This window comes from Helicoverpa zea, chromosome 5 (assembly GCF_022581195.2).
Source record: "Helicoverpa zea isolate HzStark_Cry1AcR chromosome 5, ilHelZeax1.1, whole genome shotgun sequence".
NCBI classification, from domain to species: Eukaryota; Metazoa; Arthropoda; class Insecta; order Lepidoptera; family Noctuidae; genus Helicoverpa; species Helicoverpa zea.
The window spans coordinates 7,000,788-7,028,584 of record NC_061456.1 but is presented as its reverse complement, the minus strand read 5'-3'; the positions used below and the strand labels follow the sequence as shown (position 1 = coordinate 7,028,584).

At 35.5% G+C, this 27,797-nt stretch overlaps 2 protein-coding genes across 10 annotated transcripts; one reads left to right on the top strand and one right to left on the bottom strand.

Annotated features, from left to right (window-relative positions):
- LOC124630463 (coiled-coil domain-containing protein 6) lies at positions 1-6,122 on the bottom strand. 3 transcript variants are annotated; one of them, XM_047164377.1, is made up of 10 exons: positions 5,900-6,122; positions 5,691-5,820; positions 5,321-5,411; positions 5,088-5,237; positions 4,518-4,661; positions 3,191-3,330; positions 2,792-2,869; positions 2,041-2,248; positions 1,527-1,649; positions 1-1,127 (listed from the first exon to the last, which is right to left on the bottom strand). In XM_047164377.1, the coding sequence occupies exons 1-10, from the start codon at positions 5,922-5,924 to the stop codon at positions 945-947; spliced, it is 1,272 nt and encodes a 423-aa protein (XP_047020333.1). In that variant the 5' UTR covers positions 5,925-6,122; the 3' UTR covers positions 1-944. The 3 variants fall into 3 exon arrangements, with proteins under 3 accessions (XP_047020333.1, XP_047020334.1, XP_047020335.1); XM_047164378.1 differs by having other exon boundaries at positions 2,792-2,860; XM_047164379.1 differs by lacking the exon at positions 2,792-2,869.
- Positions 6,123-7,050: 928 nt separating this feature from the next.
- On the top strand, positions 7,051-24,569 carry LOC124630358. 7 transcript variants are annotated; one of them, XM_047164228.1, is made up of 30 exons: positions 7,051-7,183; positions 8,771-8,916; positions 9,076-9,324; positions 9,514-9,624; positions 10,990-11,103; positions 11,638-11,874; positions 12,223-12,387; positions 12,923-13,048; positions 13,592-13,699; positions 13,809-14,428; positions 14,631-14,737; positions 14,815-14,963; positions 15,274-15,408; positions 15,494-15,596; positions 15,746-15,863; positions 15,947-16,051; positions 16,131-16,197; positions 16,270-16,392; positions 16,485-16,575; positions 20,809-20,909; positions 21,055-21,256; positions 21,534-21,765; positions 21,847-22,316; positions 22,398-22,516; positions 22,744-22,853; positions 23,038-23,088; positions 23,194-23,290; positions 23,377-23,499; positions 23,580-23,751; positions 23,830-24,569. In XM_047164228.1, exons 2-30 carry the CDS (start codon positions 8,785-8,787, stop codon positions 24,360-24,362), a joined length of 5,070 nt encoding a protein of 1,689 aa, XP_047020184.1. In that variant the 5' UTR covers positions 7,051-7,183; positions 8,771-8,784; the 3' UTR covers positions 24,363-24,569. The 7 variants fall into 7 exon arrangements, with proteins under 7 accessions (XP_047020184.1, XP_047020187.1, XP_047020185.1 ...); XM_047164231.1 differs by having other exon boundaries at positions 10,987-11,103; positions 11,638-11,841; XM_047164229.1 differs by having other exon boundaries at positions 10,987-11,103; positions 15,286-15,408.
- Positions 24,570-27,797: the final 3,228 nt, after the last annotated feature.

The following is a 27,797-nucleotide window of genomic DNA, read 5'->3' as shown; positions in this document are numbered from 1 at the left end:
TAATAGTAATGCATATATTTTGTTTTATTATAACATGAAAAAAAATGTGACAATTTGCATAATTGAATTAAGTCCGAGGACAATAACTGACTACTCCTACGAGCACATATCGAACACAACAATTTGCCCTGAGGGCACAACACAACATTCCTAACATATATTACATTCCTCCACAAACACATTGCGTAGGAGTAGTATTGCTAAAACCCCGAGAGTGATATATCAAATAGCTTACAATCTTTATCTCCTTCTCCTTTATTAACTTTACTCACAAGTGAATTTTATACACAGCCTTATGATAAAATAAAACCCACTGCCGCATAATTTAAGCCCGGATATATTTCCAAAATTGATTTTTAATCAGAACTAGCTATTACTATCCTAATCGAAAGATACAACGTCTTCGCAATCTCTGCCTTTCCTCTCTTACATTTTCGATAAACATATCTATATGAATACTACTGTATTCCATAATCTCGTTCATTACTAATCATATCAGTAAATGAATCACGACCGAGCAGAAATAATGATGTAATTCTAGGAGCGTGCCGAGTCGACAGGGCAGTGAGCACAGTGCACAGTACCAAGTATAAGATTAAACAATAACATTGCCCGAAGCAGCCGATTCAAATCGTTTGCACATCAATAACAGATCGAATCGTGGACAGCCTGCCGTCACAATAGCATAACCGTACGCAGACAGTTATTATTTAATCTTACAGCTTCGAATGCACCGACGTAAGAGCAAATTGACGGTGTCCCACACTGAATCGATGCGGTCGCGGCTACAGCACACTATACATATTGCGGAGCCGTACACAATAAATATGTTTCGCCCTTTTGAATTTCCAAATATTATATCGAAATGCGGGCTCACTACTATTGGGTGCTCTAATCGTAAGCTGCTCTTACATGGCGGTGCGGTCGAGGGACGGACGCAGGACTTAGTCCTTGGAGGAGGTGTCCATGGGGCTGGCGGGCTGCATGAGCGCGGGCGAGGGCGCGGGGTGCGGCTGCGGCGCGGCGGGCGGCGCCAGCGGGGCCAGCGGCGGCTCCAGCGGGCCCACGCGCAGCCCCGCGCCGCCCGGGATGGCCGGCTTCACGAACCTGTCGCTTGTGCGCCGCGTCTGGACAAAAAATACATATTAACATGATGCAACCAGCACGGAATTTGGTACTATGTACCAATCGATTAGTAATAATATCAGTATTATTAATATCTGGGTTGAGAGCTATATTCGGTCGCGGTGGCCGAATGGCTTTGTCTTTCTGGGCATATGCACTGGTCATATTATAATGCACAATCTTGCGCACAGACTCGCTGTTCCTTCACACTCATAGTCAGATAGGATAGCCATCTATCAAGACTGGAGCGAGATCAGGGGCGGTATCGTCAGGGTCAGTCATATCCACATTAATGAAAACTTCAGTAATTGCACTCGAGATTCTGATTCAAACAAAACAAACAATACATAGGTCTGTAAAACAAAAATCAATGTCCAATTGCAATAGTATTGTTGATTTACCTGAGAATTGAGATGAAGTGAGGGCCTTGACAGCGGTATCCCGGCGGCGTTAGGCAACAGCGGCGACGCGTACGGCGAGAGAGGCCGCGAGCCGCCCGGCGACGACACGCTCCGCGACCGCGCCTGTGAATATACCGTTACTTAGCATTTCAGTATTGCTACGTACGTACATACCTACTCATTTCTAGCACAATACATTTTATATCAACATCTATTACAGCACAATTATATTGTTTAATAATTTTACGTAGTTAAAACTTTTTTAACATAACATTATTTTAATATTTTCTCATTTTTTAAGTCTGACAACCGGTCCTACAAAAAATATCGGCTTGCCCAAGTAACTGGGTGAAGGTCAGATGAGCAATCGCTCTAGTTCGACTGGAAGCCGACCTCAACATAGTTGACAAAAGGATAGGCAGACGCTGCTTACACTGGGCCTAATGATTGCATTGCTAAATTAACAATAGATTTAAACAAGATAATAAAAAAGCTAAATATTTAACAAACTCACGCTCAAAGCCTCATTGAATTGCCTTTCTTCCTCCATTTCGAGCGAGGACTCGCTCTCGGACAGATGTCGGCAGAGAGCTTCGCGACGTTCCACCTCTTGTTGCAGTTTCCGCTGCAGACGAACATTCTCTTCCCTAATGTGCTTCTCTTCAAGTGCAAAACGATGCATCTTCTCCTTGTTCTCGTTCTGAGAGACTGCTAGCTGATTTCTATTGCAAACATAACAACATTTACTATTTTGCATAAAATTCTTTCTTAAAAAATCTGGGCTTACTTTTACTTCTTCTCCAACAACAAAAGTGCATTGGAATGTTGTTGTAACTATAATAAAAATTATTTTTCGTACCTACAAGGATATGAGACGTAATCTTTACTGACATTTTTACTTTTTTTATTAGATTTTTAAAATCACACAAAACATTTTTAGTTAAAGCAAAATTAGTATGTAGAAGCCTGCTGTATCTTGATATTAAAGTGATCCATATTCAAGGCCTACATGAACGATACAAAAGAATTTAATATTTATACCTGCACATTGTTTATGCCCTGGAAATCAAGATCACTTTAATGTATCATTATGCAGATTAAAAACATGAAAGTGTGCAACCAATCCTAGTTATCCTTACTGAGTTTAGAAGTTGATGATGGTCAGTTTTTTAAGCAGCAATCTTAGTGATCACAAAATCTTCACAAACAACACTGCTGTAACTGCCCCAGGATATACGTATTTAAAAAATAATATTTATACTCACCTTAACTTTACGACCTCAGAACGCAGGGTCTGAATGTGATTGCTTAAATTGGATGCTGTATCACCATTACTAATGTCCCTAGCAAGAAAAAACTCCATTAATAATAAAACAATGAAAATATAGCAAGATGCATTCAAAATTATTACTTAATTAGGTGAGTTACATGCCTTACAATGTTAATCATGCATTTACTGGGCAGTATGATACAATTTTAGGATTTAAATTTCGATCCTGGAATTAAAATATCTTACTAAAGGAGTTTCAAATTACTATGCACCAAGTAAAACAAAAGCAACAATATGTTATGGTCCCCAAAAAAGTAAAAAAGATTAGATGAATAAATAAACCAATTTCAAAACAACACAATATTGTATTTGTGTGAAAAAATATGATTTTCACCTAGGACTGGCTGGATCGGACACTGGTTGGTCGAGCCTAATTTGCAGTGATCTCTTTTCTGCCTCCAATTTGTCCATACGCTTCCACAGTCTGTTTACTAGAGCCTCTTGCTCTTGTTCCAATGTGTTCTCTAGTTCCACCTGAAAATTTACAGTTGAATTTTCATTTCAGATTTAGGCTGACCTACAGTTTATTTCTTACCAGGGGCTCAATTCTGCGAATGTAATATGTCAATTGGATATCAATTGAATCTCAATAGCAGTTTCAACCTTAGTGGGCATTCTGTTAATACTACAAGATCTTAGAAATATTGAACTGTCATTGGTATACAGGGTATTGTGCTCTACAATCATACTGAGTTAAAGTAATTGAGTAGTGATCGAATCTCAGTTGGATATCAACCATATGTGGCTTAAGTAAAATAAGCAGAATTGAGCATGTTGCTTTTCTGTTCCAGTAAGAAAAGCAAAGGAACGGTAGGTCAGGGTTGTCTTGTCAGATACACTGAACAGAAGAAATAGGTCAGTAGGTCAAGTACAAGGTCTGATTAAACCAAAGCTTTTTCAATATAGCAATTTGAATTTACAGTTTGTGAAATAATGCAGGTTAAATAACGTAAGGTTGCTAAAAGGACCATGGGCAAAAATGTATGAAGCCTGGGCTCACCCACCAACAGAGATGAGACCACTTTGAATATACTTGTAAAGCACTAAATATAAAGATTTAAACTCATTTTTGCGAAGAATCCATTGGGTTATTTTGCTATAAATATTTTTCTCCGACCATAAATAAACTAATATTCTGCAAAAAGTAGTGCTGTTATGGCAGTGTAGGTTTTGTTATTGAACACCTTTAACTAGTTTTAATTCCAGGTTTAATGTATACATAAAAAATAAAACAGCTGCTAACAGTTAAAATTATTTTTGTTAACATTTCAATCAATATCAATAATAATGTCGTCTAAGTATCCTGCCGGTGGATTAAATTGTGAGTGCCTGCCTAACCCTAGATACCATATTATTGAAATGATATGAGCACAACTTCCTACTGAGCGTCTACCTGTTAGATACGAGCAGTAATACTGAGCGATGGCATCTCGACCCATTTCGTTTCTGTTAACCAGAATGTATACCTACGTAATATGTAAACCTATTTAGGTGTATATCTTTTTTTTGCCATGGAATTGAAGGTAGTGCCCATAGTAACAATTTTAGTACAAACAAAAACCTTCACAACGGCATATGCTATAACTCTGTTGGACAATGAGCCCAATTTGACTCATGGTCCTTTGAACTTAGAAAAAAAAACTTGCTAGCCACAATATTACCTTTTCTCTGCGAAGTCTTTCTAAATTCATTTGCTTGGCAAGTGTTTCAGCTTCTAGTTTTTCTATTTTTCTCATCAATTTATTCACCAGACATTCCTGTTCTTGCTCTAGAGTTTGCTCCAGCCGACACTTCTCTTGGCGTAACTGTAAAGGAATTGATAAATTATGACCAAGTTAAAGATTTAACAGTCAGGAAATATAAAAAGTGACAGTGTTTTACATGCGAGTACCTATCTGACCTTACTGGGGCATCCCAATACCCCTAGGTACATCTGGTTGTCAAAACCTCTATAAATCAAAATCGATTATATTTCAAAACTAGTAGATTATATTTCAACTATATTTGTTTCTGTTTAACTGTCATCTAATCCCATTAATACTTATTCAAGACATATTTGCTTGCTCATTGTATCTTTTGCACATAACAAAGATATGGTAGAGATAAGATAGTATTATAAACTGAACCCTTTATTTAAATAACTAAATAACAAGGTTCTATTACAAATAAAGGAAATCAATTTTTATTAAATTCAATACACTTCAAAGTGCCATCAATTTAGTTTGACGTACCTGGTTCAGTTTTCTGGAGAGATCATTAGTAAGACATTCTTCTTCACGTTCATAATGATGTGCGAGGGTTTCTTTTTCTTTTTTCAGTGCTTGAATTTTTTTCAATAATGTGTTGGATATATATTCTTCTTCTTGCTCTGCCTTAGCTTGCTGTAAATAAATAAAAACTAAAATGAGCACAAAATAAACTAAAAAAGGACATATTATAAAAATATGCTTGTCATGTAACTTACAATAGAAACTGATGCTTGTCTCAAGGCACGATTCTCTTCTTGAAGAGCCTTTACTCGGAGTTTATATGTATCTAGCTCCACTTTCAAAACCCTTGAAAACACAAACAAATCTCAATACATTTTTATTGTCATCAGCTGTTATGAATGTGACATGAAAATTTTTACTTTGTCATAAGTAATACTTAGTTATATTAATTAGTCCCTAATTCAACAGCAATAATAGATATTGTGTATGTAGGCATAGTTAGCTAGAATATAAACACATTTGAAGAAAAAGTATAAAACAAATTATAAACCAATGCAACAAAACTTGTATATGTCAATTTATGAGATTCTCATCAGAATCTTACATATTTGCATCACAACATACCTATTTTGTTGCTGCAGAGATTCGATTCTTTTCTGAAGCTGATCACGAGAAACTGTGCTAGGAGGCAACATAGCTCCGCCATCCAGCGAGCTGGAGTCGCTTTCAGAAGCAGAATCTCCCATCTTATTACCTAGAATCAATACGGACAGGTAAAGAAAAGTAAATATCAAAGATATTTAACTTTTTTACGTATTTTATCTGCAGTGTACCTGGTGAAATCACTGTATCATCCATTTGCACGAGTGTTGAGGACGGCAACAAAATGTCATATAAGTTCAAATATACTACGTTCTCCTAATTTTATCCAAGAATTATCTTTTTTTATTAGATTTCCATAAAAATACTACAGTCTAAAGGCAAAAGCAAACGAATTAAAGTGCAATGTAATAAATTAAAACACGAAAACCGTATCGTTGTTGCAGGCTCAAATATAGAGACAGGGGGGGGACAGTTTCCTTGACTGAGCGTTGTCGTAAAGAAAGTAGCGCCATCTTATAAATGAAACGTGAAAACATGCCATATTGCTAACTATTTCACGATAGATGTCTCTGTAAGTAGATTGAAAATTAATTATTTTACCTTTTTATACAAAAATACGAGAGTATTTCAATAATTAGAAGATGATTTAAATTACGAATTCTACTTTGTTTTTAAAAATTCTCAATCTGAGAACCTATCTGACCTTTTTGTTAATTGGTAATAGTAACACAATATACTTCACAAGATGACCGCCATCATAACTTGCGCGTACGCTTGTCTGTGTATTTTGGTCATTTTTGTGTAATTCCTAGCAAATAAATATTTGATTCTAGTAGACCCGCTTTCCAGTAAAAGTATTTTGTTTAATTTTCCTGTTGTAATGTATTTCAAAGCATAACAACAAGAAAATTAAACATAACTTGTTACCGGCGAACGGGTATATTGGGAACTATGCTTATGTTTATAAATATATATAGGTACGTATACGTATGTATAGCACACGTCATATACTTCTGGTCGCAAACTCCAGATGGCGCTTCAAAGTTGCTTGCATAAAAACTGCGCGAGAGGGCTCTCTTTTTCCATAGTATTATTTTACTCTTTGTATAGAGATGTGCGTGCTGGATAGATAAAATTAAAATTGACTATATTTACGGTTTTTCGTATAATAATGTTTTTTGTTATTATGTTATTGTACGGCGTTAAATAAATATTCTTAATTAATGCTATTGTAATTAAGGTCATGTTATTTGCTTAGGCAATTTTTGCCAAAAAATAAATGTTCATCTGTGTGGATAACGAGAGTATCCACCTTTGGCACCGACCTATAAGTATGATTTTTTTAGTGGGTAGTAACACTGGTTGAAAAAAAAACATTTATAAAAAATGACACACACGCCATAATGTAAATTGCTTCTCGATTTGGCGTTTACGTTAAAAAAATTACATTTTGATGTTAAAAATTCCTTTATAATGTATAAATAAGACATTTAAAATGTCCTTAGTAATTATTGGTAAGAAGTGAATCTATAGCTTTGCAAAAATCTGTGTTAAACATTCTCCTTTCGAAGTATTTAGGTTGGATCAAAGGAATCGAAGCCATTTCGTTCTTTTCGTGTAAACGGTATTCAAGATACATTTCTTATTGTTCCTAATGTTATAATCGCAAGTGGTGATGTTTACAAGACAGACGAAAAGTTTAGTTGAAATAGTGATTGCTGTGTCGTCGCCATAGTTGAGGTGTTGGTACGATTTCAGAAGTCATTGCTGCTGTTATTGCACCGTATGTAGTGTTCAGGGTGTATGGCATAATAACTGTCATCGAGAAATAGGTGTCCCTCGCAATTTTACATCTCCTATCTGGAATATAAGTGATAATCATAAGAAATATGAGTGCAATGTAGTTATATCTTCAGTTCAAAAGCAAGCTACTGAGGTTTTTTTTTACCAGGTATTACTTGTAAACAAATCGTGCTCTGCATGTTGTAATGTCTTGAGAAATGAAATTATCTTAACTCCTCAAGACTAATCTCGCATTTTAGACTGGTGTATTTATCAGTGTATATTTTTACCTGTGTATGGCAAAGTATGGTCCATTTAGGTTTTGTTTTTATTGGGCAATGACTTTGACTTAGATTGTATTGTTGAAATTGGTGATTAAAATATGGCACATCTGTGGTGTAAAATGATGATAAACACAATTAAAATGTTGAAAGTCTCTTTTGAGCCTATATCTTTATTGAATTATCGAAATTGTGTAATTGGATAACCACAAAACAATGGTCTTATTTACAGCAGCAGGGATAAAACCTAAATCTAACTTAATGTTTTTTTAAGCATTTTTTTAAATACTGTTTAAGGCATCTTACTTGTGACCAAGTTTAATATGATTTTTAGAAAGACTTCATCATGCATATAAAAGCCAGAATATGGATAGTATAAACATGGTATATTTTAACATATTTCAACCAGATGTTTCACAACTTTTATGAACAGTTTTTTTTTTGTTAAAAATCACACAATAACCTTATTCCAATTCATATATTAACCATACCATTCTTTATCATTAGGAAAAACAACATATCTCTTTTACAACATTGTGAATTTATATTGCAGGATTATTAACATAATCATCATTTCTTTTCAAAATTTATTAAAAAATCAACAAAATAATACAACAGTCCAAAAAAATACAACTCTTGGCAACCACTTACTTGACAATAAAATTCAATTGTATGGTTTTTGTAAGTTAGAAACTTTTCATTTGTACTTATACTATGCAAGACTTGGTTATGATACTTGTGATATGTACACCATCCAGATTCTTTATTGAAAAGTGAGGATTTGAGCTATTCATTGGGACAGCCTTTTTTCACTATTCCTTATGTCTAAATTGGCCCGGCACTAATCTATTGAGATATCTGACCCTCTTTTGGTCATTTAGGTAACAATAGGTATATTTATAGACTGTTTTAAGTATGTCTTGTAAATTCTCATTGTTCTATATAACTTTTGTTCTGTTAATTCAATATCATAATAATGAGAAAGTTTAACACAGTAATGCCACACAAACTTGGTTTAAACACTGTATGTATTTTTAGGCTAAGCATTTGCAATGGCTCAATATTACCAAATAGTTGGACAAGGACAGTCATTGACTCTTGAAGATCTACAAAGATATTGTCCAAACTTATGCTTGGACAGAATAATAGTCAATCAAGATGAACAACAGTATGCACAACAACAGGTAAGTTGTATGTTAAGGTAAAGAAAAATGTTATCAACTGATCTCTTCATATCCAATGTTTTTTTGCCACAAACAATGATTAAGTCTTCTCTGAAAGGTCATGTTACTATGCAAATGTTTTCCAGTTGTAACTGACTGTTTTGTTTGTTTATTTGCTAGGTTGTGGTACAGCAAGCAGACCAGCCTAATGATATTATAGTAAGTGAAGGTGTTCAGTCTCAGCTGGTTGTGAGTGATGGCTTGCAATATCAGCCCCAGTACATTATTCGACATGAACCCCCTCCCCCTCCACCACCGACACGTGCCGACTTTCAACAACAACAACAGCAGCAGCAGCAACAACAACAACAGCAACAACAGCAGCAGCAGCAACAACAGCAACAGCAGCAGGCATTACACAGGCACCAAGTGGGTATTGTTGATATCATCTTTTTAATTTACTCAATTGATTATTCAGGAAACCCAAGTGACAAAACTTATGAAAGTGTTATGTATTATATAATTTTTTGGGTTATGCAAAGACAATAATGTATGTGACCAAAATATGTTTAGTTGATAACAAATGTGGAATAATTGTGACACATAATTTATTTGTAGGTTTACTACACATCCGATTTACCTGTGGATGCTCAGGTTGTGTTACAACAGGCTCAACAGATCATTGATGCATCTTTGATGCAACAGTCATCTCCACAGCGACCACAACATGTATGTCTCCTGACTAGATCATTGTGTATTACATTTATGCACTGAATAAAACTTGCATTATGGTTTTAGAACTCCTTGGTGTAATATGCTTAGCATGTGACTTTTCATTTGGTTACATTACTTTAATTTCATTTGGTTAACCAGTACACAGTAGAATAAGATACAAGTTTAATAATTTAATTTAGTTCTGCATTATTGTTGGTGATAATACCTGTAATTCTTACTAAATAGATCAGCTATATGTCTGGGAGGGATGAAACTTACCCCATTTTGTGTGTCACTTTATCATCAAGGTCATTCATATGTCTTGTACATAAGTAGCAAAATAACATAGTTAAGAAACTAACATAGGTAAATAATGTCTTTTTCTGGATCCATTTTACTAATAATGGAGCATGGGCAAAACGCAAATGTGAAACTTAAAATATCATAATTGATTATGTGCATCATTAACAGGGAGTCTTAATATTAACAAAGTTTCATGAATTTTATGTATTTAATTTTAATTTATCAATGTCGTACATTAAAACAGGCATCATAATAATAGCTTATTATGTTAGTTTATTTCAGTTATTTTTTAGTTACACATAGTAATAAGTATGTGGATGTGGTTATTTAGATGTAAATAATTTAGTCCTCATTTACAACTCTAAAATGAATGCTATGCTTTATCTTTAAAATGGTGCATCTAATATTTTAATTTCAATAACAAATAGATTTAAGTCTTAAACACTGTAAATTTCTTTTTTTGTCAGAGAGCAGCATTTAGTCTAAACATTAGGTACTGTGGCGCTAGTTGGGAGATACCTTTAACCTGAAATTACTTAATCTGAATTATTTAATTGATACACAATACTGTATTGGTTCAATTAATGTTTACATTTACACCGGTAACGGTAGAGGTATAACAACATATTAAAAGTCAAAATTATATTTTTGTTGTTCTACAATTAGAAAGATATAACCATTGTATAAATGTCACCCCCTTTACTTACGGAACTGTCCAAGCACTACTTTAGGTTTCGCCAAACTTTTTTTAGTTACGAAATATGATCGAGACCCTGCACTGTATATCTTAGGCAAACCCATTGATGCCTAACATTTCAGACCAGGGGCACGACAGTGGGCCACATGTGCGCGGAATTCAGTTACGTACCGCCATTGAGTTTTGCGAGAACTAACTACAATGCTTATAGAAGTCTTTCTGTAATACTTCAAACTCCTGTACAGAACGGTTCACGCTTATGATAATGACACCTAAAGCAAGTCCTGTTATCTGACTAACATGAAGCAGTGGCTAAAAGTTTCTGGGATGAGTATGTAATGAGTTTGGGTAGTTATTCTGTTGTTTGTTGGCGACAGCAGCTCGTCAGTCCGGCGCACGTGCTCTCGCAACCAACTGTGATACATCCCGCGCAGCAGCCGCCGCCGCAGCCCCCGCCCCCGCCGCCGCCGCCGCAACATGCCCCCCAACAGACGGTATGGAAATCAAGTCATTTAATCATTAAAAGAATATGCCCGTAGTCTGGAAGTTGGTGATTGATTCACCCGTGCATCGGAGAGCACGCAAATGTCGGTCTTGCGCCTGATCTCTCTCCGGTCGTGTCGGATTGCCGTCCCTTCGGGCTATGAGAGAGAAGGAATAATGAGTGCACTTGTGTCTGCGCAAATGCTCGTGCACTAATATAATATGTCCTGCGCAGCTGAACAGCCGCCGTGGCTGAAATCGTCCGTAGACACCATTATTATAAAAGAGTATCTGTAAAACAGCTTTTATGTTTCATGGTCTTTAATGCATGTAGCATTGACAAAACAACAAACAGTGTTTATTTACGAACTGATTTAATACATAAATCAGATTTCACATAAGATAATGCATTTATTTTGCAACTATGTAACTATAGCAACATGATTAATGCTCAATCCTTCTCCGTGAGAGAGGAGGCCTGAGCCCAGCAGTGGGACGACAAAAAGGCTGTAACAGTAACTACAGCATCATATAATGTATTTCAGCCCCCGCAACAACAGCAACAGTTGTCGCGAGCGTCACCCCAACTCATACAGCACTTCCAACAACAACATCAACAACAGATTCACCTGCAGCAGCTACAGCAACAACAGCAACAGTTGCAGCACCAGCACCAGTTGCAACAACAACAGCAGCAGCAGCAACAACACCAACAACACTTGCAATCACAACAAATCTCTCACCAGCAGGTTGTTATGCATGCAGCATACATAAATCAAGCTGTAAGTTCGGTGTTTCATTTGGTAGTAGCTGATGATGAATTTTGTGGTTTTATCTGATTTGTTCCTATTTCGTTTACATAAGAAAAAATATGAAATTGTCAGTATTCGGTTTCTATAACAAACTCCTTTTGCTTACTGATAGTAGTTCATTATTGTCTATTTCGTGTAATGGAAATACCTCAACAGTATAAAGCATACATTACTCTAATTTTGAACATTTTACCTGTGTGAATAAAATAAATACTTAGTTTATGAACAATTTCCCAAATCAAAATGTACGAACGAAACACTACAGCACTACAGCAATGGCTAACTTCAGAAATTCAACGTTCGGTTAATATGACACAGGGTGGCGGTGGTCGGCCAAGTGCTCCGCGGCTGTTGAACCCGACGCTGGGCGGCGCGGGCGTGACGCTGGTGCGGGCGCCCGTGCGGCCCGTGCGGCCGCGTCGCCCCGCGCAGCGAGCAGCGCCCGCGCCGCATGCCCAGCGGATGCTCAACTCTATGCAGCCCGTATGTATTCAATACAGCTTCTATAGTATTCCACCCGTGAACAACAAAATTACTAGCGCGCGAAAAAGCTGGTGTTCGGGGGACCTTTACTTTGCCTTTAGCAGATTGACAGATTGATTGTCATTTGACAAGGATTTAACCTATAAGAAGGTGCATGACCTACCCTCAGAACTTTAAATTATAAAAAAAACACTGATTTCTTGCGCTGAATGCTTCTCAAAGCTTACAAGTATGAGTTACCCGGGTAACTAGGTTGTTCTTTGTAAAACACTGGTAATCAGCTGCATCTGGTTAGACTGAATGCTGACCCCAAACATAGTTTGCAGAAGGCTAAGCAAACTCTGATAATTTGTATGTCTCTCTGTATGCTCTCACTGAAGACATTATATTTTTTGTACAGTTGCAATTGCAAGCATCACATATCTTCACTACAAGCACAAAATAATCAGAGTCAAACACACATAACTTTCTTCAACCTTCTTCAATAATAGTGTAAATTGTGGTTTATTGTATAAATAATTGTATAACAATTTAGCAGGGTCAGGCCGTCCCCCCGGGCGGCGTGGCGCGGGCGGCGTCGCCGCGGGTGCTCAACCCGCAGGCGCAGCACGCGCAGCACCGCCCGCCGCGGCCCAGGACTCCGCTACACCACACACTACAGGTACTTAACATCACATAAACACTACATTTCCTACTAATGTTATAAATGTGGAAGTTTGTGGGTATGTGTAAAGAAAAGGACTATTGTTTGGTCATCGCGTTAGCTGGTTTTGTAGTTAGTTTAAACAGAAGAAAAAAACGACGACTGGGTAAAGGAATACAGACAAAAAGGGTCATCCAGAAGATTTTAAATTATGTTTACACGTGATGCGAGCATTAAACTGTGAGATATGCCCTCGCATCGATGCCAGATCGGACTGCACGACACATCTACACGTACGTACAATAGAACGACGCGTGCTGTTTCCCGCGGTCAGAACTGTACGCATGAGGGGCGCTAATGAGTTGCGATTTAGGCTCGAGGAAAAACTTTGGTAGTTGTAGTAAAACTGATATTTCTGAAACGCACCTTCCTAAATTCTGTGAGCTTATTCCATTGTCACCTACTTTAAATACCTAGTTTAAGATCAAAAATGTAAAATTGGTGTACGTAATAAAGAATATCTATCTATCTATCTTATTTGTGATGTGTATGACGTTTTAGCAACACCAACACGCCCAACAGCATCAGCAGCATCAACTCGCACAGCATGTCTTAGGACAGCAAGTTCATCCACAACAACTCAACCAACTCAAGATCTCCACTCATCAAGTGAGCATACACTTTAACTCATAAGTCATTGATTTGTTCTATCGCTATCACATCTGATATACACTTTATGTTAATGATTGTAACTAAACTATTGTTTTGTCTTTCCCAGCTCCTCAATCAACAGAACCAGGCTCACTCACAGACAACTCGAATAATAACACCGCAAGGGACAATAGTAACGCAGAACTTACCTTCACAAATGGCCCAACATACGGTAGTTCCGACAAATCAGAACAATGGACCTCTACCTCAACAGAACGCCCTCACTACCATTCCGCAAAGATCTTCACCCCATCCACAACAAGTTCAACAAGTGCAGCAAGTTAAGAAGGTGGTAGTTCAACCGAACAATGCTAGCGATATGGATGATCTCGAAGAGAGTATTACAGCCGCGATACTCACTAAACACTCTGTGAATGACAACATGAACCCGTCGCCGCAGCAGTTCCACACGCCGCCGCCGGCGATGCGGCCGAACCACGTGGCCGGGACCGTGCAGCAGCAGCTCACCTTCAACTCGCCGCATGCCTTCCAGCCGCAGCAGTTGTCGTACGAGCAGCCCCATGTACAGCAACACCCGCAAACCCTCACACAGCTGCTGATGGAACCAGACATGGAGGAAGAACGACAAGTATTAACCCTAACCAACGGCCAGAGGATAACTCTCGCCGACTACAAGCGACTGCAGCAGCCGCTACGCACGCCTCTACAACAACAACAGCAAGCACGGTATTATTTACTGCTAGTCTTGAATCCCTTAACAATACAGTAGACGAAAAATAATTACGGTAGAATATAGATTTTCTGAACTAGTTTTAACCAGATAGAACAAACAAATGTAGTCAATTCACCAAACATTCAGATAAACTAAGTCAGAGTTTGAATAGTTTGAGGGGTCAATTACATGTTTATAATTTGAAATGAAATACAGGGATGCCGGTAGACAGACCGTGGTACGTAGTAAAGAGCAGCAGCGGCCTGTGCAAAGAGTTCCGCCGATGCAGGCGCAACAACTCAATCTGACAATAGCTCCACAAGGTATAGTGGTCATTATTCATGTCGCATTCAATACAATACTAGATGCAACTATGACTTAATAATAATTTATTTTCTAGAAAACAACGAAAACATGTCGGGTCCCTCGGAGCTAATGTCAGAAACAGTGTCTGCAAAAATGTTAATATTCCTCCAAAGTGGTGAACAGAGATTAATCACTTTCACAGTGCCAAAAGAAAGCTGCACACTTCAAGAAGTGCTTGAACAGGTATGTAGCTGTTAAAATATTTCTAACCTAAATTTAATAATTTAGATGCTGCTTGGTGAATTGTTTATAAGAAACAAACAGTAAACGGGATGGACGTAGCTCGTAGCAGAAAACTATGGGCTATGGCCTCGAGACGTTGACACCCCGCTGGTAGCTGGTTTTTGAACGGTTTCGATGTGTGGACTGTAATGTACGTTATTAGACGTAGAAACAGGATATCAGAGAAACAAGAATACGTTTAGACAGAATTGCACTATCTTCTAGCTACTTTCTTATTTATTCATTTTATCTATTTATTAAAGGTCAACAGCTTTTGTTTCAGATTAACATTCCTTTTTCGGCGGATACTCACATACAATGTATGCAAAACACAAGTAGTGAAATTGACTATTTTGTGTCAGTGGGCTCAACAACTAGAATTGAAGAAATGTTAGAAAATCACCCGGTACGTTAATCATGCAGTTTTTGTCTGTAATATAATAATAATAACTTTAGTCGCAGTTGTATTAACTGGACACATATTGTTGCAGATTTTAATAGGAGGAGATATGAGTAGTAGAAATTCCCCCAATACGTCCCAACCTCAAAATAGTGAAATGTCTACACCTGAAAAATCCCAGTGTCCAGATAATGGTATGTATATGACAAGAGTCACAACGGCAGATGCGCTTTTCGTCTATCTGCTACATTATTAATAGTATATGGTAGCTTCCACAATGAATTCTTTAGTCAGATTGAAATTAAAAAGGTAAACACAATAATTATATTTGAATATGTTGTAGTGAACAACAGTCCAGAATCTCCAGGGCCGCGGTCGCCGCCGCCGCGGTTGGTAGACGGCATGCTAGCTGTTTGTAAATCATGTGGATACACTGGATACGACTTCAGTCGCTGTGAACGGTACGAGAAGTCTCAACTTGCATGCTACTCAGCTACATTACACATTTACATTGTTCATTGACATTATGATTATGCTTTCTTAGGTGTAAACGCGTATTCACTGAGGAGCCTAAAGGTGTACCAAGCAAAAAAGTAGATCAAAAGAAAAAAGAACCAGAGAAAACAATTTCGGTTTTGGAAAAACAAAGGTAAGCACAGAAATGCAAAATAGCCTTATTCAGAATTGATTTTACTAGGCACCAAAAACTAATTATTTTCTTGTTACAGTACATGTGGGGAAGGAATTAAGTTAAATTTATTAAAGACTACAATGAAGACGCTAAATAATAAAACTGTAAGTATCAATAGCCAATTTCGCCAAGTATGATATAAATTGAGTTCTTGTGTGACTATATGCTTTTTGCAGCCTGCACAAGAGAAAAAGCCGCCTAGAGTTAGAAAGCCTCGTGGCAAGCAGCCGGATCCAGAGCCCGTCATATTAACTCTAAGTTCGGATGAAGAGGATTCAAATAGTTCCATGATGAGTCTGGTAAGATTGAGATAGAAAGACAACCTAAATCATTAAAATGCAAAAGTAACAGCTTTAGCAAGAAGAATCCTAATCATGAAATGTTGTTTTAGCATGAACAATCAATAAGTATGAAGGAACCATCACTCAGTGAAATAGAAGGGGGGACTCCAGATAGCGGCATTGGAATAGACCACATGGATGGTAAGTGTTATTTTCTTATAATAACGTAATCAAAATATACTAGGCTCGTTAGAACGCCCCTTAAACGAAAATATTTTTATGTAAGAGTTGACGTGTGCATAAAAAATCCCCTAAATAATCCAAACTATATTATAAATGCGAAAGAAACTATCTGTCTTTTCTTCACGCCTAAACTACTAAACCGATTTGTGTGAAATTTGGTACAGACATAGCTTGGAACTTGAGAAAGGTCATAGGATAGTTTTTATTACAACAAAAAAATAAAAATAAAACTTATTCCGGACATACAGCGCCATCTATTGGTCAAACCAGAAATCTGCCGGAAGTCACTATTCCACGCGAACGAAGCCGCGGGCAAAAGCTAGCAAAGAATAAAAATGCGCCTAGTATGCCAAACGGTATTGAGAACAAGATTTCTCGTGCGACTTTTTAACAACTTCAATAATCGAGTGCTGTGAGAAAGCTTGATTGGAATTCCTCTATTCAGTTTATCACCAGATTCGACCGTAAATAGAAAATTAAAGATTAGAAAACGTCGCGAGTATTATAGTCGGTAATAAGGCACATGATATTTGCAAGAAAAATGTGTATTCCCGATCGTCTCGTCTCCCAATTTACACTATAGCCAGTTTCATATTTTTTATACTACAAGAAATACAAAACATTGTCCATCCTTGAAAAAAAAAATACTACCAAACAGATTGACCATTCCATTTATATATATTTATATAGACTTGACAAATGTATTGATAGAAAAATATTAACCGTCAAATCCGTAGCGGACCCCGATTGGGGTCTGAACATCAATGTCACCGTAAGCTCGGTTTAGACCCCAATCGGGGTCTGCGAATGAGTCATACACTTTCCTAATTATTTACGCTCATATTTATTTTCTTTCCAATCAAACCGTATTTGTGAGTACTAAATAAAATAACTAAATAAATTTAAACTATTTTGACGCATTCAAACCTTTCATATTTAGCATCCCTTTAGTAATATACCTTTTGAAAATCCAATCGTAATTACCGGGAATTCTGATCGAACTCGCCATGTTTGTTTACATTTGTTGTTTTTTTTAATTTGAAGACGCATAGACAAGATGGCGACGGTGATAGAAGTTTTGCATCGAATGATCCGATTCGTTAAAATAAAGAATCGATTTAATAATTTTATATTATTTGATATTATAATATTACTAAATTGCACTTTTGTATACTATAATCTGAAAATAAATTAGGAAAAGTAAAATGACTTAATTTATTTTGAAAAAATGCTAGAAAATCAGTGGTAGAAAATACGTTGTAGCCGGAATATTTTTTTTTTTTCGGTTTTTAGGATTTCTGAAGACCGCAAATTTTGAAGACTTATTTATTTTTTCGGGTGTTTTATGTACAGAATTCCTGTAGTCCTGCCAAACTTAATGGCGGTTCGTTACTTCCGACTTTTTAACTGAGCGGCAAAGCTATTTGACGAGAGCTGTAGTTAGGTGTAGTTATCGCAAAATTTTATGACGATTTTATTGTTTGAAAGGGCAAATAGGTAGTCGGAACTGCTACTCGCTGTTCATCGAAAGCTGGTCCAAGATGGAAGAAAGATGGCCGCCGCTGACTTATTTTTCTTTTCACAAATCTGTCAATACGGGTATCAAATAAATTGCATTGACTAGTAGAACAAGAAAGATTATTTTTGACCGACAAGCTATAAAGAAGCGCGGGGTCGCTACTCCCCGTCATCCGCCTCAGATCCTCAGAAGTCCTGCGGGATCATTAGGATCAAAAATATTAAGTCGATGCCTAGAGGAATGAAGCAATTTTTTTTCGCCACCAAAGGACAATGAGCGTTTTGATCTACCTCTCCTCTAGCATTAAGTAATACATCAATAGAAAGCTTATGTTATATAAAGTATTTTCTTGTACGGCGGCGATTGTCATTTGTTAGTATTTAGGGAGTTGGACCATGTTTAGTGAAATAATAACTATGTCTAAAATCTACTGTAGCTTCTTAGGTACTGACAATTTGTTAGAGGTATTTAAGTACGAAATGTTCGATTTAAAAAGGCCTTTCCAGTGACATATAATTAATTACTAGAGAAGGAATCTAAGGACTTGAAACTAACTATCGATAAAAAACCTTAAACATGTTCTAACATCTAAAGTACTAAGAATTGGTAAGTAGTATGTAAGTACAAAATGTAACGCTTAAAAAGACCTTTCAAATGATGTATGACTCATTACTAGAGGGGGAGTAGACCAACATTCAAACATCTCGCCCAATGTCCTTTACGCCGCGCAATGGTGGCCGAATCATTGTTGTGACTCACGCACACAAAAACCACGGTCTGCTCCGATAAAACTTTCCTGAAAGACCGTTGATGCTATCCCCGCACCCCGCGCGCCATTCCGGCGCGCCATCTGAATTTTATTCGAAATTTAAAATTCAAAGGACTTATGGGACACCCAGTATAAAAATTTTACCTATGCTAAAAACTTTCATAAAACTTTAATATTTTTTCTTCACAACAAAAACAAATTGAACCTATAATTTAAAATTAAGAAATAAAATTGAAATAAGTTTCTATTAAAAAATATATATAAAATTGGTATTCGATTATTTATAATAAACATCCGATTTAGGTATCGAATGCACACCGCTGATTGAAAAAAAAAAATGTACTCTGTTCCAAACTCTACTTGACTTTGATCTTGTAAATTGTTCATTTTTATTGTGTATTTTATGTGCTGATTTTTTAGTTATGAATCATAAATAAGTGCACGAAATGTATTGCAACGGATTGAAAATGTTATAAATATGACGTTTGTGTTGTGTTTGAGAAAGTGATGCGATTATTTATTGGTAAGTTTTCACCAAATTTGAAATGCCTAACTTTTCGATAGACTTAGAAACACCGTAATTATTATCTATTTCTGAATTAACTGACCCCATTTGACCTTCGCACGTTGTTGTCAAATAAGTGAGCTCTAAAGTTATAGTTAAAATACTTCTGATCAGGCATTACGGACTTAGAATTTATGTGTTGAAAGTTAGTACAAATTTTTGAGTTCCATGTCGCGATTCAAAATATCCCGCCGAATCAACGGTAAAGTCATATGTCAAAACCTTGTCGAGCAGAGGGGTTAAGCTTAAAAACCGAAACTGTAACAAAAACCGGTAATGTATTAAAAACCGGTAAATAATTCCGCTCTGGCAACATTATTCAGTGAAGTCGATGATAATTATCTGTGCAAGCGGCATGCCATTTTCGTAATGAAATGAAATTATTTTGAATCTGTGGAGGTGTGGATCGGTCGCAATGCGTCTTGTTTAGCGCATACATTTTATTATTTGTGAATATTATTCACGGGCTTGACAAAATGTCCAGGAATTTTTTCAAACGTGATACAGGTACAAACCTTTATTTTAAAGCTTTTCTGTTATATATACGTAAAACTCGCCTCATCGGTTGCTAACTGCGAACATGACAAGTGGACACTGTCGATTTTTCCCTTACTAATTTACTCCTATGATTTTTGATCAATACTTGTTATTTGCCTTTTTCTAATCTTGTAAGTGATTATTTCTTCTCGCCCTTTTCTCACACAACGTAGCTTATAAAATATAAAGAATCGCATGTCTACTGAGATAGAAACACAACTACACCCTATTTCTTCAGAGCAATGAAAGTATAAAATCATAAAAACACTGTCGAAATAAAGACACTGCTAAGAATAAAGATAATTTCTTACACCATGCTAGCCTTTGTTGTTACTTCTTCGTCTCAAAGATAAAAAAGAACACAAAACAACTATAAAATCAATTTTTATAGGTACTAGTATTACTAACATATTCAAATAGTGTAAATCATTTTTAGGCAACATAACTGAGTAATTGCACAGTCCACCTTAGACTATTGTCTGATCCTATATAATTCTACTTTTAATTTAATGCAAAAAAAGTTTGCTTTGTTACAGTTTAAGTTTGCTTTATAATAACTACCTTACAAAAGTTTTATTTTTGTTCAAGTTCAATAATTTGTCTTGTAAATATGTAACAATACCACTTTATATTTCTACAAATTATTATTATCTATCTATTATTTAATTAATCAGGCTCAACAGCTCACCTTTCAATAAATCAGACTTCGCTTTTTATCACTAGAGATGGAAATGCTTAGATATACTTCAGATGCCATTGTATCAATAGATCTGAGTTTAAACATATATTTTTTAATAACAGATGGCAGCAGAGAAGAAATCAGCCAGAGTTGCATACAAGTCACATCACTCAACTGTCGGACCATTCGCATTGGTTCCTACAGATACACCCCAAAAGAAAAGGTTTGATTATTACCAATATTTGGTTCAATTAAGTATATTTTATTATATAAAATTATAGAATAACCTGGTGGTTGTTATGAGCAAGTAATACAAATTATGTTTTATTTTAAAACATAACTATAAAGTAATTGTTTTCATTCATCAGGTTTACATATCATCAAAGGGCATAAAAATTGTTGCACCTTCACTCAAAAATGAATCACGAGATGTGGCTTTACAAATACAATTGAAAGAAGTTGTTAGAATATTGGTACACTTTGGTAAAGGTTTACCTGTGATTTTTTTATACACCATGAGCAAATGTGGTAACTATATTCGGAAAGTATTGGATATGACGGAAGAGTCAGGTAAGGTCATAACATTGATGAAATTGGTGGTTCAAACAACTTCACAGTTTACACTTTAGACCATTAGATTACAGTAATAACTTGCCAAGGTTTTGTTTTTTTTTTTTATTAATGTTTCATCATGTGCCCTGTGACAACATAAAGTGGTCCCTTTGTTCTTGTCATTCTATAAATTTTCTTTAAATTCTTGCTTGGCAGAAATTTGACTGGTTTTCACCTAAAGATTCTTGCATAGTTGTGCTATAAAACTATGTGGTTACATGTTAAATCTTTGCAGGTCCTTTTTATAATCCAATGTCCAAGATTGATCCTTTCAAAAGGATAACATTGCTACCAGAAACAATATCAGATGAAGCTAAAATTATACTTAAAGTTTTATTTGGGAAAGTAATGGATGAATTGACTGCTCGAGAAGCCAATGATATATTAGTGAGAACCTGTCCTAAAGAAAGCAATAATGTAACGAAAATGACAACAAGAAGTGCTTCCATTTCTTCTGGAGCTAAGAGGTGTGTAGAAAGCCACGATTACAACTTGTATTTCCTCAAATTTGTCATCATCCTGATGTTGTTGTGTTTATATGTCCACAGTTCCAATCCTGCTGAGATAAGGCAAATTCTAATTTATCCACCTGGGAAAGGTGGTATACCTATTAATACTGAAGACTACATGTGCCTAGCCCAAGATCAGTTTTTAAATGATGTCATCATAGATTTTTATTTGAAACATTTAGTTCATGATGTTTTAACACACAGTCAGAGAGAAAAGACTCATATTTTTAGCACATTTTTCTACAAAAGGCTTACTACTAAACCAAGTAAAGTGAACAGAAGTTCGAATCCTCATGAATGGGACAGTAATTTAACTCCGGCGCAAAAGCGTCATGCGAGAGTCAAGACATGGACAAAAAATGTGAACATTTTCGACAAAGATTTTATTGTAGTTCCTATTAATGAAAATTGTCACTGGTTTGTTGCTATTATCTGCTACCCAAGCTTAGATGGATGCCGGAGTACTATAGATAACCGCCTTGTTACCCCACAAGAGATTAGAAAAAAAGGTAACATGCAACCTACCATAGTCAACTTCAAAAGAACACAAGTTTTTAGTGTCTTTTATAACATGTTTGTTGTAATTTCAGAACGTAGATCTTCTATGCAGATAGGAAACACGACAATCACACCACTCAACAAGCAGGAACAACTTACATTAAGTTGTGACTCGGACAATCTTAGTGAGCGTGATGAGGCTGAAGCTGAGGTATACCCAGGTTCTTTTTTTAGTTCAACTGTTTGAATGTCTCATAAATGCTCTCTTAGAGACAATACATAATAAAGATATCTATCAGAGAAAAGTAGTAGTTAGGTACTATACATATATCTCTGAATGTAATGAAGTTTTTAGATTTGTTGGAGAAACTTTTATATGTAGTTTGCGAAGTTAGTACAGATCTAGAAAGTCGTAAATTTTCACTTAACTTGTTTTAGGAAAGTGATTTGGACATGCAATGTGATTCTGATGAAGATGAAACTGACAAAAGTCCTATTGAAAAGAAAATTGAAATTCAACCACACAGAAAAAGTGAACCTATAAAACAGTAAGTACATAACTCTTAGAGAAATTAAGCAGTTTCAGATCTTTTGAACAAATGTTCAATATAGCATGTTAATCAACCCTAGCAGGTGTGGTTTTCTCTATAGTACTGAAGCATTTTGTGAATTGAATGGTCTTCATTCATATCCCAAAGCACATGTTACAGTCTAGTTTTCTTCCATTCCCAGATCAGCCTTGGAAACATCTGTATACCAACATGGGAAAGATTCTATTATTAGGTGTGTTAATGCATCTGCCATCAATAGCAGTCTGTTGACTAAATATAATCTCCAAAAAACATTAAATTATCCACTTAGTGATACTGATAATATTTTTCTTTTCAGACCATGCATATTAATATTTGATTCGTTAGCTGGGGCATCACGATCTAGAGTGGTTGCCACATTAAGAGATTATCTCACTTGTGAATATCAAGCTAAAGTGAGTAAAGTAAATGTACACATGTAAATAAATATCCAATCTAATTCTTAGTTGTCATATACTTTAATTCTTACAAATGTTTACAGGTCTCCCAAAATAAAATTTTCAACAAGGATAATATTAAAGGTAGTTGCCCTAAAATACCACAGCAAAATAATTTTACTGACTGTGGATTGTATTTGCTGCAGTATGTTGAGCAATTCTTTAAGGTAATATTTGGTACCATACAAAGACTGTTATTAATTCAGAAAATTTAATTGCATATTTTAACATGAATTTCTTATTGCAGGATCCTATATTAGACTACACTTTGCCTATAAAACAACTAGCCAGTTGGTTCGACGAAATAGTCGTGACTAGAAAACGTGAAGAGATCTCCATTTTATTGAAATCATTGATGAACAAATATAACCCAGACTCGCATTTGACTTTGCCTGATATTACATTCCCTACTTTAAATGGTATGTATTACTTATTATAGACTTTTACTAAAAATACCTCTTTTAAAATGTATTGAATATTTTTTTATGATCTATTAGGTAAATTGATTGAAACTGAAGACCAAAAAGAAGATGGATCTGAAAGTGATAAAGGCAATTCAAGCAAATTACTAAAATCCGATGGCAAGGACAATGAAACAGCAACCCTCACATTTGTCAAACAAATGCCTACTGGTGACATAGTGGTGAAGCGAAACTATGCAGACTCTTCTGATACTATACATTTGCGGAAAGCTATAAGAGTTTCAAGTGATGCAGAAAATAGATCTATGGTCTTAAAGTCGGAATTTATCAAGAAAGGTGATAGCGAAAATCAAATTTTGATTCCTATTAAGTTACACACAAGTGACTTGGTTAAAGACATTCAAAATACTTTAATAGTTAATAAGAATAATAAAACATTGGGTGATAAAAAGCATGGTGTACATAATCAGAACGTATCCAATATGAATTGTATTCGGCAAAACATTGGTGAAAGTGACAGTCACTCATTCCTGAAGTCGAGAAGGGTAAACAAACTCGATGATGTGATGAATGAAACGAGTAAAAAATTCAAAAAGAATGAATGTTGAAACTTGTTGCCTGTCCATTTACCATGTCTATTAAATTATTATTCATTTAATAAATTGTATAGTTGTTTTATGGAGTTGTAAATATTTAGCAATTAAACCATTAACAATATGTATTTAATACTAACTATTTTATAAAAATAAAATGTAAAGATTTAAAATTTTACTTGTGTATCATATTAGCTTAAAATAAAAAATAAGAAAATTTAACTGTGACTTTATTTTTAGTTTTGTGATTTTGTTTATAAATAAAATATGCTGTTGATAAGATCTTAGACGAAAAAATTAAAAAAATCTATTGAATGATGCCATGTTTATTAGTACTGTGCCCATATATCATATTTACGTTAAGTGTAAATAATTTTTAAGTCTTAAAACTGCCGAGTACTATTTTCTTTTTTTTTTAATGCAAAAATAGTCATTCCTGCTACAATATCTTGTAATGGCTTTACTCAGAAAAATTCAATTTAAATAAAATTGTGCGTTCAATTAAAACTGCTAATCAGTTAACCATCAGTTGCACAAACGTCCAAAAGTTAAAGCTACATTAATCATTGCTGTCACTTTTTATCTTGTTGACAAAGAAAGTTATAGCCCAAGAGCCAGTGACTGCCAGACCTTCGTTATTATATAAAGGCTGAAACTTTGTGTGTGCATCTGCCTTACAGTGTGTATAAACGATAGACTATTACGAAGTTTGACTGACGGTTGCTTTGGAAGATATTAAAAAATACATTAGGTACCTACTTAGCATTTTTTTTTACAGTCGTATCCTCCCTTATATTAAAGATTACATCAATAAGGATCACTTTTTATATGACAGCAATCGTTGATTTCGTACAAGAGAAAAGACTTAGGACATCAAAGTCTGTTTAAAGATTAGGTCATATCTTTTCTCCCGCATGAAATAAACAATTGTTGGCATAAAAAACGTGGTCTATAATGATGTCATTTTAAATATAAACTAAGACATTACAGTAAAAAGATAAAAGTTGGGATAGGTTAGGTTATTTTTGAATATCTCCTAAAGCAACCGTCAGTCAAACTCCGTAGTAGTCTTTCGTTTCACACTTACTGTAAGGCAGATGCACACACAAAGTTTCAGCCTTTATAAAATAACGAAGGTCTGGCAGTCGCTGGCTCTCGATCTATTAGGAATAGATTTAATGAAGCTTTAACTTTAATGTACGTTTGTGCAACTGACGGTATGTCTCAAACTTTCCGCTAGTCAAGTGATAGTCAACTCCTCTTACACACTAGACTATACTAGGATTATATAAAAGGCGTTATATAAATGTCGCTGGCAGTAATTTCTTTTTTTCAAGTGGCTTGGATCAAGAAAGACATTTCTGGATAAATTGTTTTCAAAATTTGTCTAGATATTCGAATAATAATCGGACTGACATCTTTATTGTGTTTACTCCATTCTTATTCCCTATTTTTTTTAATTGTTGATACGTTTTGTTACACGTCCTCAAAATTACATGACGCTGGTAAGGTCTGACTATGGAGAACAAAATGACTAGCGTAGCTGCCATAGCGGAAAATCACGTAAAAAAGTATATATAATAAAATGCGGGTGTGCGGGGGACGAGAAAACGTATACCCTATTCAACGAACCGTGAGCCAAAAGGTAAACAAACCATAAAAAGGGTTCTTTATATATGTCATGATTGAAGTATTGAACATATTTTATAGTTTACAAAAAAATGGTTGGGTTGGGTCATTGACATATATTCTAGCGATAGACAAGAACATCCATACAAATAATTTACCCGCTTATGTCGTCTGTTGACATCTCGATGACGTATTGTGACATGTAGTCATCCTCATTGATGTTAATTGCAGAAGTGTCGCTCGTATTTTGCCTACATTTTTCATTACTCAAAAAGTTTATATCTAAGTGAATTCAAAATCATGTAATATATCAAAAAGTTTATTTATATCTAACTGAATGCAAAATCATGTAATATATTAAAACCAGGAACTTATTTTTAGGGTTTTTAATATTAATTACGATGTTTTTTTTTCTTAAGAGGGCTATCACAAATTTTCGCGAATTTAATTATTTTTTCTTGAAAGTAAGAACATACCATGACAAAGTGAAGTCTGTTTTCATTGATATTTTACCTACTGCCAGTTTTATGGCACATCTGTTTCTGCACGATTTTCTTAATCCATAATTTAAGATGGCGGGCGGGAACAAATTAATGCATATTTGTAAAATTGAATTATAAATGAAAAGTATGATATACAAGCGTTGTAATAGCATGAACAGCGTGTAATTTTACTAACTTGACTCTCGAATTAGTTTATATGTGTAAGTTTATACCTTGATATGTATTTTATAATTGTCGTTTCATAGACATCCATCTGACGCAGGTGTCAAAATCGCTCTGATTTGCCATTTTGGGCACTGCATAGTCTGCACTGCAGTTCAGTGTGGTAAGCTTTTTGTTCGGAACGTTCTATCTAGTACGTAGTACATATATATCGATGGGTTGGGTGTACCTAGAACAGGGGCCCGATTCTCCTAATTTTACTTAAGCAACATTCGATTCACGTTCGACTACGATCCAATCCCGACTCGATTACGATTGAAGCGTATGTGGCATTCCGCTATTTTTTCTTTGAAGTAACCGTTTTTATCCTTTTCTGTCATTCAATAATGAATCATTTTGTCTGCAAATAATTTATGATTGTAAACAAACTACCGTATAGACCAAAATCACCAAAATAGCTGACCAACTCAATCGCAAACCAATCGAATGTCGTTGTAATACGATTGGTCTTATATTAGTAGCAGAATGCCCGATATGGTTAAAACTGCTATTGCGATTCGATTTTGACATTATTAACTTAGGAGAATCGGGCCCCAGTAAGTCTCACAACAGTCTCCACGGGGTATTTGGTTGCCCGGGTAACTGGGTCGAGGGGGTCAGATAGTGCAATCGCTCCTTATAAAGCACTGGTACTCAGCTACATCCGATTAGACTGGAAGCCGACCCCAACATAGTTTGGGAAACAGGCTCTGAGGATGAAAGGCGCCTGACCTACCTACATGGGCGTCTCCGCTTTATTATTATTATATGGGTGATTTTCAGAAAAGAATACCCTGTGACGCACAGGAAATATTTTTTTTTATTTCGTGAATTCTATTTTATTTACTCTAATATTAAAGAATATATTGTTAACTAGCTAAATCTGCATTTTAAATTAAAATTATAATATGATTTTAAGAAATATTAAAGTTTTTCTGTCAGCGTATGATGCATAGTATTCCTGAACGTCACAAAATATAATTAATTAGAAATAAAACAAACAAGTATTAAAACGAAATCAACTTATGGTGGCATAAAGATATACTTAAAATCTTTTAAAAATAAACAAAACGATAGCATAATTCTATAAGATTATTAAATAATCAGCTAAATAATT

Coding starts and splice junctions, on each gene's coding strand:
- LOC124630358 (XM_047164227.1), top strand. CDS start 8,785: ATGGCTCAATATTACCAAATAGTTGGACAAGGACAGTCATTGACTCTT. Junction 15,597..15,745: donor ATCCCAGTGTCCAGATAATG/GTATGTATATGA, acceptor AATATGTTGTAG/TGAACAACAGTCCAGAATCT. Junction 22,517..22,743: donor GTGATGAGGCTGAAGCTGAG/GTATACCCAGGT, acceptor AACTTGTTTTAG/GAAAGTGATTTGGACATGCA.
- LOC124630463 (XM_047164377.1), bottom strand. CDS start 5,924: ATGGATGATACAGTGATTTCACCAG. Junction 5,412..5,690: donor TCTCTGCAGCAACAAAATAG/GTATGTTGTGAT, acceptor TGTGTTTTCAAG/GGTTTTGAAAGTGGAGCTAG. Junction 2,249..2,791: donor TCTGAGGTCGTAAAGTTAAG/GTGAGTATAAAT, acceptor TGTTTGCAATAG/AAATCAGCTAGCAGTCTCTC.